This window comes from Prionailurus bengalensis, chromosome C1 (genome assembly GCF_016509475.1).
Source record: "Prionailurus bengalensis isolate Pbe53 chromosome C1, Fcat_Pben_1.1_paternal_pri, whole genome shotgun sequence".
In the NCBI taxonomy this organism is placed as follows: Eukaryota; Metazoa; Chordata; class Mammalia; order Carnivora; family Felidae; genus Prionailurus; species Prionailurus bengalensis.
In genome coordinates this window covers 8,959,138-8,979,923 of record NC_057345.1, presented here as the reverse complement: position 1 = coordinate 8,979,923, position 20,786 = coordinate 8,959,138, and the positions used below count along the sequence as shown (strand labels likewise).

General features: G+C 54.4%; 1 protein-coding gene across 1 annotated transcript in view; it reads right to left on the bottom strand.

Annotated features, from left to right (window-relative positions):
- Positions 1 to 6,832: 6,832 nt before the first annotated feature.
- The window catches only part of TNFRSF1B (TNF receptor superfamily member 1B), a 32,587-nt gene continuing 18,633 nt past the window's right edge, over positions 6,833 to 20,786 (bottom strand). Inside the window, exons 4-10 of the mRNA XM_043573782.1 lie at positions 20,383 to 20,532; positions 19,833 to 19,926; positions 19,187 to 19,425; positions 18,572 to 18,649; positions 17,593 to 17,627; positions 11,443 to 11,650; positions 6,833 to 8,817 (exon numbers count right to left, since the gene is read on the bottom strand). Of these exons, the coding sequence (XP_043429717.1) occupies positions 8,537 to 8,817; positions 11,443 to 11,650; positions 17,593 to 17,627; positions 18,572 to 18,649; positions 19,187 to 19,425; positions 19,833 to 19,926; positions 20,383 to 20,532 (1,085 nt within the window). The 3' untranslated portion in view covers positions 6,833 to 8,536. The remainder of the gene's footprint in view (positions 8,818 to 11,442; positions 11,651 to 17,592; positions 17,628 to 18,571; positions 18,650 to 19,186; positions 19,426 to 19,832; positions 19,927 to 20,382; positions 20,533 to 20,786) is intronic.

Sequence of the window (20,786 nt, the reverse complement as noted above, 5' to 3'; positions counted from 1 at the left end):
GTCTTACAAGGGGGAAACTGAGTCCCAGGGGAGGACACGGCCACCAATTCGTCCGGCTGCGACAGTGTGGGAACGCAGGATTCTTCCTCCTACAACGCCCTGCCTTCCATCTGGCCCATCCACAGCGGGTGCTCCACGCAGCAGCCACAGGGGTCTGCTAAAACATAATTCAGACTAAGCCACTTCCTTGCTTAAAACGGCTCCCCCCCTTATACTTGAATTAAAATCGAACTCCTGGGGCTCCTGGATGGCTCAGTTGGTTAAGCATCCGGCTTCTGCTCAGGTCGTGATCTTCCGGTTCATGGGTTCCCCACTTCGGGCTCCAGTCTGACAGCTGGGAGGCTGGGATTCTGTGTCTCCCTCTTTCTCTGCCCCTCTGGGCTGGCGCGCTCTCTTCGTCTCAAAAATAAATAAACATTTAAAAAAAGTTTGTTTGTTTGTTTGTTTGTTTGTTTTTTAAATAAAATCCATCCCCTTACAGAGCCAACACCAAGCTCCTACTGGATTTGGTCCATTCCTATTTCTGCCACTCTTTCCCTGGCTCACTCAGACCCCGGCAGCATTCAGTTCCTGCCTCGGGACCTTTGCATTTGCGATTCTCTCTACTTAGGATGCTTCTCCCTTAGATCCATGCTGTCCAGTAGAAATATTATGCAAGCCACACATACAAGCCACGTCACAATTTTTCTAATTTACTAGTTGGTACATTTTTTAAAAAGGAAAAAGTGAAAATAATAACGTATTTCATTTGATTCAATATGTCCAAAATATGATCATCTCAGCCTGTAGCCAACAGAAAAGTGAATTAATGAGACACTTTATGGATTTTGTATAGTAAGTCTTTGAAATTTGGTGTGTGTTTCACACTTCCGGCACATCTCAATACAAACCAGCCACAGTTCAAATGCTCGATAACTTTATGTGGCAGATGATTACAAAACAACTTTGGATAGTCCTAGAGCCAGTTCCTTCTTGCTTCAAACATTACACCTCAGAGAGGATTTTTCCCAGCTGCCCTATCTAAAGTTCCCTTCAACCATTACCCTGTTGTACTTTCTTCATAGAACTTAATGCTATTTGCAATTACCTTATTTGTCTATCATTTGGTTGTTACCTTTCTTCACCCTAAAAGTTCCCCCCAAAACAGTGATTTTTATCTTTTTCACAGATGCCTCTTCAGCACCTAGACTTTGCCTTGCACAGAAAAGACTCATTTAAAGATGCTGTAAACGGGGGCGCCTGGATGGCTCAGTTAGTTAAGCATCTACTGCTTGGGACATGATCGCGTGGTTTACGAGTTTGAGCCCCGCATGGAGGTCTGTACTGACAGTGCTGAGCCTGCCTGGGATTCTCTCTCTCTCTCTCTCTCTCTCTCTGCCCCTCCCCTGCACACACGTGCATACTCTATCTCTCTCTCTCAAAATAAATAAAAAAACTTTAAAAAAATAAGTAAAAGTGCTACAAGTGAATGAAGGACTAAGTCAACAACTCAGACTTCATCTTGCACATCGTCTTGCATTAGCACCAGAAAGACAGGAAGAAGACCTCAGGCTCATAAAAAGTCAAAAGATGCAGGAAGCAGGACAGCAATGAGTGTATTTACCATAATAATTATCAACCCTCATAATGCTAAGCTAATTAAGGTGACCGTGGGCTGAAATTCCTCTGATGTGGGACCAACAGATCAGAGTCTCATCTCTGGGTCACCTCAGCAGCTGAGGTTTGGGTGTAAAACCTCAGACTCCACAGATGAAAGGCGGAAGGGAAGCAGCCCATTAGAGCTGAAGGATCTCAGAGTCCAGACCTTCCAGCACAGAACCACTGGGCTGTCCCGGGGAGTCTATTGAAAATGCAGAGGGGCACCTGGGTGACTCAGTCGGTTGAGCCTCTGACTCTTGATTTCAGCTAGGGTCATGATCTCAGGGTCATGGGATCAAGCCCCCCATCAGGCTCCACACTGAGCACGCAGCCTGCTTAAGATTCTCTCTCTCCCTCTCCCTCTGCCCCTCTCCCCTGCTCTCTCAAAAATAAAAATAATAATAATAAAATAAAATAAATAAATAAAATAAAATAAAATAAAATAAATACATTTTTAATCCAGATCCCAGGACACCCATTTGTTCAACTAGTATTACAGACAGTCTTTGTGCCCTCAATTTGTAATCAGTCTGAAAGTGCGTTTATCAAACAGCAATCTTCCTACTAAATATTTACCCACAAGAGAAATGAAATCACATGTACAAGCAAAGACATACAAGAATGTTCACAGTGGCTTTATTCATAACAGTCAAAAACTATTTTTTTTAATTTTTTTTAACAATTATTTATTTTTGAGACAGAGAGAGACAGAGCATGAACGGGGGAGGGGCAGAGAGAGAGGGAGACACAGAATCGGAAGCAGGCTCCAGGCTCTGAGCTGTCAGCCCAGAGCCCGACGTGGGGCTCGAACTCACAGACCGTGAGATCGTGACCTGAGCTGAAGTCGGACCCTCAACCGACTGAGCCACCCAGGCGCCCCAAAACTATTTTGACTATTAGGGAAATGATCAAAATGCCCATCAAAAGGAGAATGGATAAACAGGTTGTCCTGTACCCATATGACAGATTACTACCCAGCAATAAAAAGGAACAAACTGTTAATACAGACAGTATCTTGGAGGAAACTCGGAAGCATTAGCTTCATGTAAAAAGTCAGACTACAAAAGACCACATACTATTTCATTTGTATGATATTCCAAAAAGGACCAAACTACAATGGCACAAGCAGATCAGTGGGTGCCAGGGGCCAGGACTGGAGGAGGGAGATGACCTAAGAAGAGACCCAAGGTCGGGGGCACCTGGCTGGCTCAGTCTGTAGAGGATGTGACTCTTGATCTCAGGGTCATGAGTTCGAGCCACATGTTAGGTATAGAGATTACTTTAAATTTTTTTTTAATTTAAAAAAAGAAAAAAAGAAGGGGTACAAGGGAACTTTTTGGGGTGATGGAACTTCTGTATCTTGACTGTCGTGGTGGTCACAAGGCTGTATACAGTTGTCACAATTCACTGAAGTGCACACCTAGAATTGCTAAATTGTGTTTTCTGTCAATCATTCCTCCATAAAGGTGATACTTTAAAAATCTCCGCCCTCATGGGGGCAGGGGTGGGGGAGGGGCCTGGGTAGTTCAGTCGGTTGAGCTTCCGACTTGGACTGAGGTCAAGATCTCCCACTCATGGGCTCGAGCCCCGCATCGGGCTCTGTGCTGACAGCTCATATTCTATAAACATGCTTTGCACGGAGTCTTCAAATTTCGGTGCTCTGTGTTGAGATGCAGTTCACACATCTCAGTTTGGACCAGCCACACTCAGGTGCCCAATACCCGCACACGCCTAGTGGCTACCGAATGTGACTGTGCAGGCACAGATTGTCTTGTGAAGATACAGACAGCCCTGTGGGAAGTACAAGGACAGACCGCAGCTCAGGGCAGCCCCCTCATCTTACAGGTGGAGATTCTGAGCTCCAGAGAGGGACAGTGGCTGCTTTAGGTTCACACTGCCGGTCCTCGGTGATGTTGGGACACAATCCAGGGACTCCTCACTGTTAGCTTTGCCCCAAGCAGCCTCTCAGCTCAATTTCCCAACTTTCCGGATGCTGCCCTGCTCACTGGTTTTTGACTATGGAGCTCCAGGCAGGACAGGGGAGTCCCAGGAGAGAGAGAGAGAAAGAGAGAGAGACAACTTGCCCTTTAAACCCAGGCCTTAGTGGACTTTCTGGTGAAATTCTAAGGAGACGGTTATCAGGAGCCTCCCACAGGGAACAGGCTGTCCTCCCAACCTGACTCTAGATAAAAATCAAACCTCCAGCCCCGCCCCTAGGTGCCCGCCTCTGCACAGCAGGGATAATGGGTACTCTGCCTATCTCCTGGGGCAGTTATGGAGATAAAGTAACTGAAGCTCAGTTGCCCAAGCTGCAGACCAGACAATTTAAGGAACTCCTCACACTCCAGGGGCGCCTGGGTGGCTCAGTCCATCCAGCGTCTGACTTGGGCTCAGGTCGTGATCTCCTGACTTGAGCCCTGAGTCAAGCTCACTGCTGTCAACTCAGAGCCAGCTTTGGGTCCTCTGTGCCCCTCTCTCTGCCCCTCCCCCACTTGCACTCTCAGAAATAAAGAAAACGTTAAAAAAAGAAAGAAAGGGAAAAAAAGGAACTTCTCACACTCCCTGGACTCCTCCAACACGCTAAAACATAAAACCCTACATCCTTTCTGTGGCTTCTGAAGCCACCCTCACGACCTCATGTCCTGCCCTACCGGGAGTCCCAAGGCTGTGCTGCCCTCCCTTCAGGGAGGCCTCTGCTCAAACACCAGCTCCTCGGAGAAGCCTTCCTCAACCCACCCCACAGGCTAGCTTCTCAGCACTTACTGTCACCTGGCGTGGCCTACATGTATTTCTTCACATAGCCCTTCCTAGCGTGTGAGCTCTGGACAAGGACCCTGGCTGCCCTGGACTTGTGATCCCCAGCACCTACACACACACACACACACACACACACACACAAAATAGTAAGTAGCATGTATTGAGCACTTACAATGTGCCTGGCATAGTTCTAAGCATTTTACAGATAGTAACTCAAATAATTCCAAACTCGGAGGGAAGCACTATATTAATCCTATTTTACAGATAAGGGTGAGGCACAGAGAAGTGAATTAATCTCCCTCCGGTCACACAGGAAGTGGTCACACCTGGGCACCTGGGTTTGGACTTCTGGGCTGGTGCATCAGAGTGCCCGATAGCAACGACGACTACATGAAGATTAGACGGAGGAGGACCGCGGTCACCCCCTACCCGCCCCCCGCCCCCCACGCCAGCCCTGCCTTAGCAAAACCACTCACTCCATCACGGTTAAAAGAGAAAAAGAGGGGGCACCTGGGTGGCGCAGTGAGTGTCTGACTTTGACTCAGGTTGTGACCTCACGGGTCCTGGGTTCGAGCCCCACCATCAGGCTCTCTGCTGTGAGTCTGTCCGCACAGAGCTGGCTTCGGATCCTCTGTCCCCCTCTCTCTGCCCCTCCCTCATTAGCTCTTTCTCAAAAAAAAAAAAAAAAAGAAAGAAAGAAAGAAAGAAAGAAAAAGAAAGAAGAGGCAGGAGGGGCTGCCCTCAGTTACTCCAAATTTATACCCTCTGCTGTTGTGATTTATAATAAGAAATATATATCTGGTCTTCGTCCTCTGTTTCTGGCCTCACAGCCCCTCAAACGCTTAAAATTTCCTAAGTGATAAGAGCCATGGGAGCATCTTTTGTTCTATTTGGCCTTGTGTCCTCAGTTCTGGAAATAGCTCCAGAGCCCTACAGGTCAAAGGAGTGTCTTGCTACTCATGACAAGCCCCTTTCAACCACAACTGACTCCGGGAAAGCTGCCCGAGGATGGGGGCTGGTTGCCAGGGAGGCCGACCCTGCGATTAAGGGGTTGGAACCGCTTACCTCTACCCCGAGGGGTGGGGGGGTGGGGGGGGGGTTGGGGAGAGGGGCTGGAGGTTCAATCAGTCACCAGTGGCCAACGACTTCATCAATCATGCCCATGTAACAAGGCCTCCATAAAGACCTAAAGGGCGGGGTTCAGACAGCCTCCATGTTGGTGAACACATGAAGGGGTGGGGGCGGGGGGGGACACACACAGGGGGACCAGAAGCTCCAGCCCATCCCCCCGTAAAGCTTGCCCTCTGCAACTCTTCCATCTTTACGTTCCAGAGTCTTCGTAATAAACCGGGAATCGAGTAAGTAATCTGGTCTCCTGACTCCGGTGGGCCACTCTAGCAAATAAATGGAAACCAAGGAGGGGGTCACGGGAACCTCTGACACACGGCCCTTCGGTCAGAAGCACAGGTGGCCACCTGGACCTGTGACTGGTGTCTGAAGTGGTCGCGGGCTTGTGGGACTGAGCCCTTACCCTGTGGGACCCTGTGCCTCCAGAAGGCAGTCCGTTCTGTAGGACACCTCGAGGTGCCTGCAGAGAAGCGGGGGGTTCCCTGGTGGTGTGGACGCCGTGGACCCTCATTTGTGAATGTGCTGTGTCTGCTCTCTCACTTCAGCAGCACAATTGAGTGGTTGTGACCCAAACCGTAAGAGCCCCCAAGTGGAAAATATTTACCATGTGGACTTTGCCGAGCCTGCTCTAGGGTAGGGATAGGGTCGAGGGCGGGCCTGTGGGAGGAGAGGAGTCCCAGGAAATCACCAAGAAAGAAGAGGGTAGTGCTGGGGGAGTGATAGTGGCCCAGGAAAAAGGGTGAGTGATCTAGAGGTCGGATTAAGGAATTCAAGGGCCTGGGTCTCCCTCCCCTCCTGGCCTTTCCATGTGCCTGCAACCTCCTCCCCACCCTTTGTTCCGGAAAACGGCTCACAGCTCAGAAACAGATCAAAGGTCACCTCCAGAACCTTCCTGTGGCGGTTCTCTGAGCTGCACCTCCCCTGTCCCCAAGCTCATCTGAGCACCCCGTGGCGGACCTCATAGATGTCACCACACTGGGGCCTCCTGGAGGCCAGAGCCTTACTCCCTTAAGTGAGCAGGGGGGCTGCATGTGGACAAGAAGATCTGCAGCGACCCCAGTTAACCCCAAGAGCAGGCTAAGGACACCGAGGCGACAGGGCATGTGATGAGGGCATATTCAGAGGCCAGTTGAGTGATTCGGAGCCTGAGAGAGCGGCCAGGCTCTCAGCAAGGACAGCTAGGCTTCCGGGGGTGCTTCTCAGGTCCTGTCGGCGCAGTGGCCAAGGCAATGACTCCCCCTAGGCGCTGGTGGCGGGCAGGTAGGAGCACGGACAAACCCCAGCTCAGACCCGAAGCCAGAGCCAGGAGTCAATGCGTAACAAACAAAAGGTTTATTTCCAAGCAGGAACGCTGTCCGGTATACGGTGCAAACTCTTGTCTTGGGATCCACACAAGCCTGGGAACTGAGGTCACATGCAGAGAGGTCTCCTTCCAATTCAGAGCTTCCCCAGGAAATGGCAGTGAGGCCTGAGGCCCTCCCAGGATGGTCCACCAGGGGGCAGACACGCTCCATTGCCGCACGGCGTCCAATGTGGGCAGAGACCCTGGCCAGTCCAGGCAGTAGAATATCCTGACTCCAGGGGAATCCGGATTTTCTGGGAAGCTGTTACTTTCTCTTGATGGTAATGACTGGACTCTCCTACCTTCCAAAAGTTCAGCTGCCAAGTTCAAGTCCAGTGGAATTTTTCAACAAGGGATCCAAGTCCCTGGGCCCCAGCTGGCTTCTCCAGGAGTCCCGTCTTCCTTCCAGAATCCAGTCAAGGCCACACATGTCCACGCTCTGCGGGGCTCTGGGGCATGTGTCTGGGGGAAGCGGACTGACTTTTTAATGGAAAAGAATCCTTTGACAAAATTGTTGGTTTGAGCTGCTTCAGGCAGGACATTCAACCCAACAACATGGTTACACAGACCAACAGCACATGACACAGACAGACAGACAGACACATACACACACAAAACTGGCTCTCGGCATCTCACATCCACTTGTGATCATGGCAGGCACAATACCCAAGTGGCCCTGTGGGTTTCCCTGGGGCCTGGGACTCCAGGAACAGTGAAGGGGGTAAGGGGAGGAAAAGTACCTCCCAGGGAGGCAGAGGAAGGTCCAGGCTGAGGTAGGAGGAGAGAGATGGCTGCGGGGAGCCTCAGTCATCTCCGGTTCCTGAAATTCCCTGATAGGAGGTGTGGCCTTGCACCGGAGCTATAGGTAAATCGGGAGGGAAGGTCAAAAGCAGAGAACGGCAAACTCTCGAGTTCGGCTCTGTCGTTTTGTTGGCTTGTCTGCATGCGTGGTGGGTTTTTGTTTTGTTTTTTAATCGCCCCATGTTTCGCTAAGAGGTCTGCCATCTTGTCCAAGCTACAATACTCGCGCAGGTTGCTGGGCTGGGCCCCCAGGGGCCCATTTTCACACCATTTTCACACCATTGTTCAAGAGGTGAAGCTGGCAGGAATAGATTTGGAGGTGGTGCAAGGTAACTGGGGGACCCCTGTCCCCATCAGGGGTGGCCGCCCCCTCCTGAATAGAACCATCTGATCGATGACATCCCCCTCCCCGCCCCCGCTGGGAGCACCCTGTAGTCTCAGCATTTCCGGCTAAAGCACTGCCCCTTCTCCGTGGATGACTCACACAGAGTCCCTCTTCCCCGGGATGCTGGGGCCTCCCAGGAAGCCAGAGCTGGGAAGCATCCAAGGATAAAAAACAAAATAAGGGCTCCAGAAGCCCAATTCACAGGGCCAGCTGGAGGACAGCTCTCAGAGAGGCAGGCGCCGGCCCCAGGCTGCCCAGCACGTGCATGTCAGCCAGCCTTCTAGAAGGAAGCACACCGTGCAGGACGGGTTTTCCACGATTCTCCCTGCCTCACCCTTCTGCCAGCAGGTGAGAGGAAGGCTGAGGCTACGAAGGCCACTAAAGGAATTTGGCCCAGAAAGAGCCAGAGTCCTGGGGGGTGGGGGCCCAGAAGGACCAGGGAACAGCCACCTCGGCCGTGACACAACTCATGCCAGCCAGTCTGGCTAACTGGACTTCATCCCAGCATCAGGCACACCAAGGGGCAGGGGCTTCTCCTCTGGGTTCTCCAGCAGAGTCTCCGGGGCCCCTGGCTGAGACTGAAAAGGGCATTCTTCCTTGGAGAAGGGGACCTGCTCGTCATTTGGGGAGCCGGAGGAGCTGGCATCCACGTCCCCCATCGTGTAGCTGGCCTGGGAGGCGCACTGAGAGCCATGGTCGGAGGCGCTGCACACATTCACGATGCATGTGACGTTGACCTGGGTCCCGTGGCTGCCAGAGGAAGGCTCTGTTGAACACAAGATGGGGGAGGGCAGCGAGTCAGGGGTCTGCAGGGGGATGTCTTCGCAGTCTGTCCCCTGCCCAAGAGACAGATTAAGACAAGAGGGTCAAGAGCACCGGGCGAAGAGCCTAGAGGCCACGGTTCTAGCCCAGCTCCGCCATGTGATCTTGGGCAACTCAACCTTCATTGCCTGCATTTCCAGTGTCCTCATCTGCCAAGTAATTCCCAGCCCAACTCACCCTGTAGGTGGGAGGAGCCAGTTCACAAAGCAGGGGAAGGTGCTCCAGGAACAAAACATGCCCCCACAGAGATTCAGAGAGGTGAGCAGGGGCAGGAAGTACACGGGACAGAACAGTGATCAAGCGACCAGGGTGAGTTACTTTCCCATAAGTGCGGGAAGCCTCCACAGTCCTGACCAAACCAACTCTGGAAAGGCGACAGCCTTCTGTCATTGGCCCCTTATCTGTGTAACATGAAAAAAACATCAAAGGGTTTGGAAATTGCTCCTTTGTGGAGAGGAAACACTAAGCCTGATAGTTTCTTTTGCCCCCAAATCTTTCTCCTCCGTGTAGGCCTGCCTCTGTGACTTCCTAAATCTGGGATTCCAGAATGCGGTAGGGGTGGTTCGTCCTCACCACTGAGGCCAGGATATCTGCCTACTTTCCGGCCCACCTGCCTGCCCAGCCCTGGGGGCATCTGAGTTTCCCAGCTAGCTGGTGAGGGACTGAATGCTGGATAAGCTGAGAGGGGACACGGGATAACCCCTCCAAGAGTGAGAGCTGTCCCCGTTTTTCCTGCAGAGACCTGCCAAGTCCCCAAACACGTGTGCTGTCTGGGGTGCGTGGGGAGGGCCGGACGGACATTCGCTTCCAACTCCAGGGAAGCCTGGAAGGAGGATGGGGCCAGTGAGCTGCTGTGTTCAGAACAGCCCCAGACAGGCCAGGGGAGGGAGGGCTGAACTCATGGGGCCTCAAGGAAATTTCCACCCTGAGCCTCCATAGCACCCAAATGTCACCCAGTCACCGTGGCCTTTGCACATGGTGAATGAGACATTGCAGGGGTGGATGGGGGACTACAAGGGGGCACAGCCACACGTTCCACAGGAGAGAGAGGTGACTGGGTGGGAGGAGAGAAGGGGAGGGTGCGGGTGACACCAGAGAGTCGGGTAGGGAACAGAGAAGTGGCAGGGTGTAGGAGGGGTGGGCAGACTCCCTCTCTCTCTGCCCCGCCCCCCAAAAATAAATAAATAAACATTAAAAAGGAGGAGGAAGAGAAGGAGGAGGAGGAGGAGGAGGAGGAGGAGGAGGAGGAAGGAAGGGGTAGGCAGACATGGTCAAGGGGCCAGGATAACTGCAGGAGAGGGCAATCAGAAAGATGAAACCAAGAGTTGGACAAAGACCAGGGGTTTGTATTTGGAGTTCCGTTCCCTCATTCAACAAAAGTTTAGGACCACGGGCTACGTCTCTTCCTTGGCGAGCTCTCGGGCTGGGTGGGGGCGCTGACGAGACATCGCACTGGTGAGGGGAACACGGCGGTGGGGGCGCCTCCGTGCAGGGGGCAGCCGGGGCAGGAGCGGTCCTGATGGAGGGAGCTGTCCCACAATCAGCTAGGAAGAGATGTTGCAGCCCTGCCAAGGGGATGCTGGGCTCATCTCCGGATGAGGAAACTGAGGCAGGGTTAAGGAGCCTGTTCGGATCCTCACGGCACCGGAGCGGTCAGGAGGGCATCCGGGAAGGACCCGAGCGCACTGTCATTCCTTGACCTCCTGCCAGCCAGGGCGAGAAGGACAGACGCAGGCCAGTGGGCTTTGCCTGTCGCTACAAAATACACCAAGGAAGCCCCAGGCTTTCTGGACCCCTGTCACAGACCGGGTCCAGGGCAAAATGTATCCTGTGTAAATGGGGCCTGGGCTTCTCCAGCACCCACGACGTCCCCACAATCCTGACTCTTCGGGTCCAAAGGACTGGGCAATGGCCCACAGTTGAGTGGAGCCCTAAAGACACCATTTATTCATCCAGAGTTCCACCCCAGGGCTCTGGAGCCTGGAAGCCCAGGGGGTATTCCTGGCTCTTCCGTATACTAGCTGTGTGGCCCTGAACAAGCTCTTCAACCTCTCTGGGCCTCAGTTTCCCCATCTATAAAATATAATAAGTCTGAATATAACACTATAATACTACATGTTATCTAATAATATATACTATGCGATAAGCATTATACAATATGTAATAATTGTGTGAAAATATGGTATCAATATATAATATTATGTTACATATTTATGTATTATAATACCAGGCAGGGAAACTCCCTTCCTGGCTATCGGGGACTCGAAGAATAAGCTGGGATTGTCTAGAAGGGAGGGTGCTCCCGGTAGAACTCACGTGGGCAGAGGTGGGAGAGATTTGGCAGGTTCAGAGAAACGAGAGAGGTTTGTGGCCCCGTGCTGCATCTGACGGGGAGAAGAGGCTGGGGGGGGGGGGGGGGCGAGCCCAGGCTAGTCACACTGTCATTCCAATGCCCTGCTAGGAGCTCAGGCCTTGCCCTACGGGGGAGGCCCAGGAGGGGCCGGCTAAGCCAGAAACCAGGAAGAGCCACGACGCGGGGGGTGAAGCCAGATGGGCTCCCCCATCCTACCTGAGTTGCTGGAGCTGGCCCAGGCCTCCCCAGACCCGGCGGCCTTCTCCGTGCCTGGTGCGGGCAGCCGGGTCCCGGTGGGCGCCCTCCCGTCTGCGGTGCTGCCTGAGCTCTCCAGGGAGCTGCTGCTGGAGCTGGGCGCTGTGGTCAGCAGGTGCTGCTGCTCGGGGCCGGGGGCACTTCGGGCCTTGTCAGCAGGCAGGTGAGGCTGGACAGGCAGGAGAGGAGCGAGAGCAGTCAGCCCATCAGCCGGCCCGTCTTCCTCTCCCTTCTCACACCCGCGCACCCTCTGCACCGCCGTGGCCTCAGCACCCTCCCAGTTGACACAGCGTTTCTGCCCACACCTGCACCTGCTTTCCACACACGGCGCTTTCGCTTTCGGGATGCGGGATTCTGCGGGATTTCTGTGATTAGCATTTGGCGGCTCCTTCGGAGCGGGAGCCCTAAGAGGGTGGGACTACTCACCAAACGGTCCTGGAGGTGGGGCAAGATTTCCATCCTCGTTTCGCATAAGGAAACAGAGGCCCAGAGGAGAGTGGCTTTCCCAAGGTCAGCCCAGCAGCACAGGGCGATGTGGTCCAGCCTGGCGGCCAAGAGCACGGAACCACACCCACGTGGGTACAAAATCATGACTCCACCACTTATTAGCTGTGTGCCCTTGGACGAGTTACTTAACCTCTCTGTGCCTCCTTTCTTTCATATATCAAGGGGGAGTTATAAGCCGACCTCCCAGGGCTGTCACGAAGATTCAATGGCTGGATATTTGTAAGGTGCTCAGGACAGGGCCTGTTACACCGTAAAGCTCCACACAAGGGTTTGTTAAATCAGGCGGGGGGCGGGGGTGGGGTGGGGGTAAACTAGTACCATGAGTCAAATCACAGCCTGTGAGCCAAGAAGGGTTTTTACATTTTTTAAATGATTGAAAAAAGTGGTCAAAGAATGATATTTTGTGACACGCAAAATTACGTGCCCTTTACGTTCTAGCGCCCATAAATGCAACTGTATCGCGATACGGCCACTCTCGTTGGTTGATGTACAAATCTGTGGTGGCTTCCTTGCTACCACGCCAGGTTTCAGTAGCTGTAACAGAGACCATACGACCAAAAAGCCTAAAATATTTACTGTCTGGCCCTTCACGGAAAACGTTCACTGGCCCTTGTATTCAATCCATCATTCCAGAGTAGACAGCCCTTTTATTTAGAGCCCTGGGCCACGCTGGGTCAGGAACCCTTTCCAGATTCTATTCCCCAAGCCTGCTCTGTGACTAACTCCTAACATCTTTTCCCCACAGAAGAACATAACGAACACCGACAATAATAATAAGGTATTAGCTGATATCTGCCATTCAATGCCAAGCACTGAGCCGAAGTCCTTCTAAAACACTATATTGATACTTCTAACAGCCCAGTGTTCGCAGATGTAGCAACTGAGAACCAGACAGGTTGAGTTATTTGCCTGAGGTCACACAATTAGGACATGGTAAGGTGGGCTAAAACCCTTGACAGCTTTCCCGAGTGTCTGGGTTTTCAAGGTCTGGAGGCCCAAGACAAGGTACCAGTTTCCACGTATTCCTGCTTGGGGAGCACCCAGAAACTCCACTCAGAGCCTGTCGCCTGCCCGCACCAGCTGAATAGGCACCCAAGCCTTTGCCTCGGGGTCCCGGGTGATTGCTAGATCCCAGGAAGAAAGGAGACAGAAGGGGCCACGTTCTCACTTGCTGCCCTTGGCCCCTGGACCAGTGCAGGATGAGAGGGTCCCGGGGGGAATGAGGACCAAAGCAAGGGAAGGGCTGGTGGGACATGGCCTAGTAAGGTAAGAGGGAAGGCCTTTGCCATAGGGGTGGAGGCATGTCGGGTCCCACTCCCCAGGAAAGGCTGACACCCCTTGGCCTCCAATCCCAAGCGCTCTCTGAGCAGTCCACTCTCTGGCCAATCACTACGGCCACCCAGCCCCTGCCCCGCCCACCAAGGCTACTCCCACAGCTGAGCCTGCTTCTGTCATCAGGGTGGAAGGATCTTCTTTGCAAGCTGTCCCTTGAGGCCACAGAGTCCTAGAGAGGGTGAGTCCCTGGCTCAGCATCACAGCCGGTCTGGTCTGTGGTGGAGGCGGAATGAGCCCAGATCCGTGTAGCAGAGATGCTGGCTTCCCACTGCGTCCTGCCTCCCTGGTTCACGGCCCCAGGCTTTGGAGGGATGGAGGGCATCTCAAGTTCAGGCTGAACCTTTGCCCAGGTGGTCTGATCGAGGCTACTGGACTGCACTCCTACCCTTGCTCTGCGCTTGGACAGGCAGGGGAAGGAGGGACAAGAGGGGCACCCAAATGTCATTCCTTAAAACCCCAAAGAAGGGGCTTTTGGGAGCCAGTCTCCTGCTGCTCTACTTGTGGCTGGGGCTGGGCAGAGCAGGAACCCCCAAAGGTCACGATCTGCCTCCTTCTCCCAAAGCCACAAGTTGCAAAGTTCAGGCAGGCTCTGAGTGGGGCAGATGCATCCTTGAGTCCTGTTCCTTGGGCTGGGGCCCCAGTGAGGGGGAGTATGGAGGAAGCTCACTCAAAAACCAGGATTCCAGCCCGCTAGCCCCCAGCACGCCCAGCCCCCAACATGGCCAGAGGCAGAGACTCTGGCAGAGCCCCAGCCAGGTCCTTCCACGTCTGCCTGTGTGTGTGTGTGTGTGTGTGTGTGTGTGTGTGTGCTCACGAGGCTCACACCTCTGTATGCACAGGTGTGGGGGGGGGAGGAGGTAAAACATCACACACACTTGTCTGTGTGTGTAGGAGCACGTGTGAGGGCACGTGCTGGGGGTGGTGAAGACAGGCTTGTGTCTCTGGCCACTCTTATTAGCTGTGTGACCTAGGGAAAGTCACTTAACTTCTCTGAGCCCAAATTTTATTTCCCAATAAAAACCGGGGCAATAATCATGCTGTCTGGGTGTCAGCACGGCTGTGAGACGAAGCAATGCACAAGCACACACGCTCGGCACCTCCCAGGTGCTCACTCTCGTTGTTAAACATGAGCCCACGTGTAAGTGTGTCCGTGGGAGTGACTGACTGTGGGTGAGCTCACATACGTGGGTATGCTGGCCTTGTCCAAACAAAGGGAGGCCACCGTCCGGCCATGCGTTGGAGTCACTTCCGCAGCAGGAGGGGTGGGAGGCGCTGGGTCTCCCCCCTCCCAGCCCCAGCGGCCCAGGTCTGGAGCATGACCCGGTGGCCTCTCAGCAGGGGCTTCTGCCCACCAGCTGAGTGGGCACAGGCTAAGCATGACAGGGGCAGGGGCGGGAGCCTGGGCACTGGAGGGCCGCTAGGAAGACACCCACCCCGTGAGCTCAGGCCCTCCTGGGGGATAAGGGCAAAGCCTGCAGATTCAGACTGGGTCTCGAACCCGGGCTATGCCCCTTGCCTAGTGGTCTAAGCTTAACATGGGTAGCTGACCCTCGCTCGGTCTCAGGGTCCTCATCTGCACAATGGAACTGGTTCTAGTGCTTGCCTCACAGGGGTGCGTGAGGGTTCGGTGGCAGGGGACAGGCAAAAGGCCTGGCATGGGGCTCAGGAGCGGCGGGCTCACACGCTTCCTCCCAGCTGCACGCTCAGCAAGCTCCTGGCAGCTTGAGACCGGCCATGGTGGGAGCAAACACCACAAATTCGAGCTCGGGTTTTTGGGTTTTTTTGGTTTTTTTCCTGCCCAGAGAGCCGATTACCAGCACACCACTGGGCGCGATACTCAACCGCACTCTGCAGATAATTAAGCTACACTCAGTGAACACGAAACTCCGTGAACGGAAAGGGGAAGTTAGAGGCCGCTGGGGCCACACCCGAGACACCCTCAGCGCACTGAGTATTGGGAAAGCCTGGGTGGGGAGACAGAATGTGGTAGTGAGGCTGCTGGGTGTGTTGGCTCTCAGTGCCACCCGGCAGCAGCTGTCAGCATCGCTGAACTGAAGCCAGAGAAAAAGGAAGGAGTGGCACTTGCACGCTGCAGGAAGGAGAAACGGTTTGAACCTCCAAACCAGAACGTGCATCTGCTGAAATACTGCAGGGCAGGTCCAAGAGCACTGGGCCAGGGGTCCAGAGATACACTGCTGTATGGCCTGGGACAAGCCGCTTTCCCTCTCTGCACCTCTTCTCTTGCCCGAGGGGAGATCAGTCTCTAGTCCCTACCAAGTCCAACTCCCTGTGTAAACCCTGGGCACTGGGCCACCAAGGGCTGAGTTTCTTCCCTCGCACAGCAGTTCTCCATCAGGGGCAAGTCTGTCCTTCCTCCAGGGGACATTTTGCAGTATCTGGAGGCATTTCCGGTTGCTGGTCCTGAGAAACGGTGCTCCCGGCATCTGGTGGGGGGGGCCGGTGATCTTGCCAAACAGCCTCCAATGCAGGGGACAGCCCCCCCTCCCCGTGACAAACAATGATCTGGCCCCAGGTATCAAAATTGCTGAAGTCAAGAAACCTTGCCCCAGCAGGACAGGGGACGTGGAGGGAGTGCCTCAGACTCTGTTTCCCCATCTGTAAAGTGGGTAAAAATTCTGCCCTGCCTACCAGGCACGGGGTTGCAGCAAACACTGTGTCCTAGCTCACCCCGCACCCATTTCCAAGTCCTGTCCCTCCCCTCCTCCACCACAGAGGCTGGGAAAGCAAAGCGCCCCTTTTCTAGCCCCCCCTTGCAACTAAGGGTGGTCCCCACGACACCACTCTGGCCAATGAGAGGGAAGGAAAAGCCCACTCAGGGCTATGAGCGTCTGATTTCCTGATAAAAGGCACCATCAATGGCCTGGCCACTCTCTTTCCTGTCTTTTTCCTGCCTCAAACCTGGAGGCCACATGCAAAGTGGGGCCCACTGTCTTATGATATAAGGCCACAAGCAAGAGAACAAAGGCCAACAGGCTGAAGGTGGCTGAGCCTAGGGTCCTGCCGACCTCACAGGATGCAACCCAACTGTTCCAGCAGCTGTCAGCCCCCCGAACTCTGGGTTGCAAGAAAAGCCCCTTTGCTTTAAGTCATCCTTAAGTTTTCGGTCACTTTCAGGCAAAGGCCTTCCTGATAAGAAACTGATGAACTACTGTGTCAGTGGTCTGTCTCTAACAAAAGTCCCTCACGCACCCTAATTTATAAAAAAAAGAAAGAAAGGAAGGAAGGAAGGAAGGAAGGAAGGAAGAGAAAGAAAGAAAGAAAGAAAGAAAGAAAGAAAGAAAGAAAGAAAGAAAAAGGAAGGAAGGAAGGAAGAAAGAGAAAGAAAAAAAGGAAGGAAGAGAAAGAAAGAAAGAAAAAGAAAGGAAGGAAGAAAAAGAAAGATAGGAAGAAAGAAAGAAAGAAAGAAAGAAAGAAAGAAAGAAAGAAAGAAAGAAAGAAAGAATCAGGGCACCTGGGTGGCTCAGTCAGCTAAGCATCTGACTTCGGCTCAGATCATGATCTCACAGTCCGTGAGTTTGAGCCCCACGTGGGGCTGTGCGCTGATGGCTCAGAGCCTGGAGCCTGCTTCTGATTCTCTGTCTCTGTCTCTGTCTCTCTCTCTGTCTCTCTCTCTGCCCCTCCCCCACTCACACTCTGTCTCTGTGTCAAAAATAAATACACATGAAAAAAATTTTTTTTTAAAAAGGATCAAAGGTGAGCTGCTTTGATCGAAGTGGAGAGCAGGGCCCAGGGTCTGGGACCCAAACTCCCGCCTCTACCTCAACCCCAGAGACGACGCCAGGCCCTCTTTGGAAAACCAGGGTACCCCAGCGCGGCTCCACGGGGAAGCGCTCTGTGAAGGTCACGGACAGCCCGCCAACTGTTGCCACTGAGCGAATGGCACTGCCCTGCAGGCTGGGCTGAGCAGACATTGTTTCCTTCTGACGGCGAGGACACGGAGTCATGCGCCATTTCACATCTGCCCGCCGTCACACTATGCGTCCGTGACCACGTGCCTGCCGCTGACACCGCCAGCGCCCTGTGCTCTGACGGTGTCCTTCACACTCGCAGCCTCTTTGAGCCCACGGAGGGCTGCCTAACCCCCAGGGACAGACACCGGCTGGCCCTTCCTCGGCCTCCCAGGGCTGCGCACGCCCAGACACCGGACAGACCAACCTCCAGAATGCACCAGTGCCCGTGGGCACGACATGGCCCACCAGTAAGGAGACTGGCGAGGAGGAGGAGGGGGAGGGCAGAGGGGGTACTCACCACTTTGGCTTCTCCTTGTAGACAGAAGGGCTTCTCTGCAAAGAAGAGAGAGGCGACAAATCAGGGAGCATGGCTTCCTCAGGCCACACCTGCTCTAACTAGGAGGGCAGCATGGGGCCCAAGCGGAACCAGCCAGAGCAGGCCCGGCCCTGGGGGCTGCGCACAGTTGCCCTCCCCAACTCCCCAGACGGCCCGACCGTGTCCCACCCCCTCCGCCACGCTCAACCATTCTCTGGCGTCCCCCTATGTGCTCACACCGTGCCTTCTCCTCAGCGTGCCTTTTCTTTCCTGCACACGTCTGCCCGTGGAAATCTGACTCAGCTCAGATGCCACCTGCTCCAGAAGGCCTGACTCCCCCGGGATTTCCAGACACAATCCTAGACTCCCACCCCCTTGGACAGCTCTGTGGCATCTTGCCTTCTTTAAAGGTTTTGTTTTTTTTTTTAAAGTTTATTTTTGAGAGAGAGGGAGGGAGGGAGAACACAAGCCGGGGAGGGGCAGAGAGAGAGGGAGACAGAGGATCCAGAGACGGGCTCTGCACTGTCAGCACAGGGCCTGATGAAGGGCTCGAACTCACGAACCATGAGATCATGACCCGAGCCAAAGTCAGACGCCAAACCGACTGAGCCACCCGGGTGCCCCGCATCTTGCCTCTTTAGTAGGTAAGTTAGTGGCACTGCCTTCTACCCCAGGCTCTGAGCTCCTACAGAACAGGGGCTGCCCTATCCAGCTGTCTGACCCACAAAGCTATGCCCAGCACTGGACTGACCGGAGGCACCCCAGAAAAGCTTCCTAAACAAGCAGATGAATGAATGAATGAATGAATGAATGAATGTGTCCTGAACAAATGTTTGAATGAATGAATTATGAATCTGTCCTGAACAAATGGAAGAATGAATGAATGAATGAATGTGTCCTGAAGAAACGGATGAATGGATGAAAGAATGAATACATGAAAGAAAAAGGAATGAAAACTTACTTTTTTTCTGGGTCATAATGACACATTTCACCAGCCCTATGATCACCAGACCCAAGGTTGTCACAGCCACAATCAGTCCTAGAAGGACAAAAAAGAAAAGCTCCAAACAACTGCAGAAAGCAAACTCAAACATACCAGGGAGCCAGGCAGCTAAGTCAGTGACCAAAAACGTCTGGGATGTCACAGGAGGGGCAAGCCCCATCCAGAGACTCTCAAATTTAATCACAAGACAAATAACCAAAAAATCTGACCAAACAAGACATGTCTATTGGCCACATCCAGCCCCAGGGTCACCAGTTTGAGACCTCTGGCCTTGAGGTAGTCCTAATCCCAGAAGGGAAGCCCATGGGGTGACCTGGCCCACCCCAGCGGCTAATGAGTTCATCAGAGACGGCAACCAGGAAACCACCTCTGCCTGCAGATAAAACGCAGACCCTGCCTCTCCCACCCGGGCAGTTCTTCGTGACAGCACCAGGTCTTGGAAGAAGACAAGCCTCACCACCTGCCTCCCAGTGCAGAGCAAAGGGTGCAGCCTGCAGGGGGCTCTCAGAGAGACTTGGAGGTCCAACAGGGGAAGGGATGCAGGGAGGCTGAAGGAGCCCTCCTGGGACTTACCAATGAGGAGAGAGATGTCGCCCGTGCTGAGCCCTTCATCTGGGGGGGTTGGGACCATCACGAACAGAAGGGAGGTGCTAGGGGCTGTGCGAGGGCCTGGAGTCGGCTCCACTTGCTGGGATAGAGTAGACGCTGGCTGGGACGTGGGGGCTGGGCGTGGGGCCATCCTCAGGGTAGGAGGCACAGACGCGCAGACGGCATCCATGGTTGCATTGCCAGGGATGGCCACTGAGCCACAGCTGAGGGAGGAGGAGGTTTGGTCAGGGCACAACAGAGGCCTGAGGACTCAGCATGGCTGGGCTCACTCATGGGAGCCAGGAGGGAGGAGAGAGTATTTGTGCCACACGACCCCTCAGAACTGCCCCTGTCTGTCCCCTCCCCCCCTCTCCCCATGCCCTCCCCCCCCCCCCAGTGCTGACTGCCAGGGCAAGGATGCCACTCACCTGCTGTCTGTGCTGGGCCCCACCCACCCACTGTAGGATAAACCCACCCAGGAGCGGAACAGGGGTTTGGCAATGCCTCCACCCGAGGGAACGAATGCGGGGATTTCAGGCACCATGGCACGGCCAGTCTGTGCTCTAGACCCCACGGTCGCCCAGGGACTGCCCTCCCTGCTCCTCCAGAACCAAACGACCCAGCCACTCACATCCGGTGGGGCCTGCAGGCATCTGTGGACGACGTTGTGTCGGAGAACGTCCCTGGGCCACAGGGAGCGCACACCACATTTGACGTTTCAGTTCCTTCGAGGAAAAATTGGAACCCGTCGCCAACTCAAATACTTGGCAGAACAACTGGGCCTTGGCACAAGAGTCCCAGGGGAAGTCTGAGGGGCCTACGGACCTCCGTCTTCACCTCCATCCCTTAAAACACACAAGTGTGTGTGCGCGCGCCCACCGGGCCGAGGTTGACGGTTAACCAAATCTAGTGACTTCCTGGCCTCCGGGGTCATGTGGGTTCATCTTCCGTGGCACCACCCAATTTTCCAGTAACCCTGGGCTTCAGCTGACCCCTCTCTGGATCCCCAGGGCCTAGTGCACAGTAGGAGTCTAATCTGGCATGCCGGAGGAAAGGAGGTAGGGGGAAAGGGCGGGCAGCTGGCCCCCACTGCTGACATTCCCGGGCTGAGCTGATGGGTTGGTGCCCATGAAGGAGAGGCCCAGCGGGGTCCCCGAGGCCCACTGGCTCCAGCCCCATACCTGGCTTGGTCACGCCGAAGCCCGGGCGGCACCTGTGCAGGGGCGCACACAGCCGGCACCCTTTCTGCCTCTTCAACGTGCAGTACCAGCCCGGCCTGCAGGTGCAGACGCGGTTCTGTTCCGGAGTGCAGGCCTGAGTCTCCACTTGGTCTACGAGAGCGAGAGGGCAACCCAGGGTTATTCCCGCCTCCGCCGGCCCTGCCCACCACTGTGCCCACCCCGTCGCCCAGCCAACCCGCCACCCACAGAGAGCTCTGGTCTCCAGCAGGCTGGTGGACCGCCCCACGCCCCAGCACGGGGCAAAAGAACACTGGCCACGCAGCGCCAAGGCCCGCGGTCTCGCGGGCACAGTTCTTTCATGGCTGCCCTTGGCCTGCCTGCCCATGGGGCCGTGAAAGGGGATT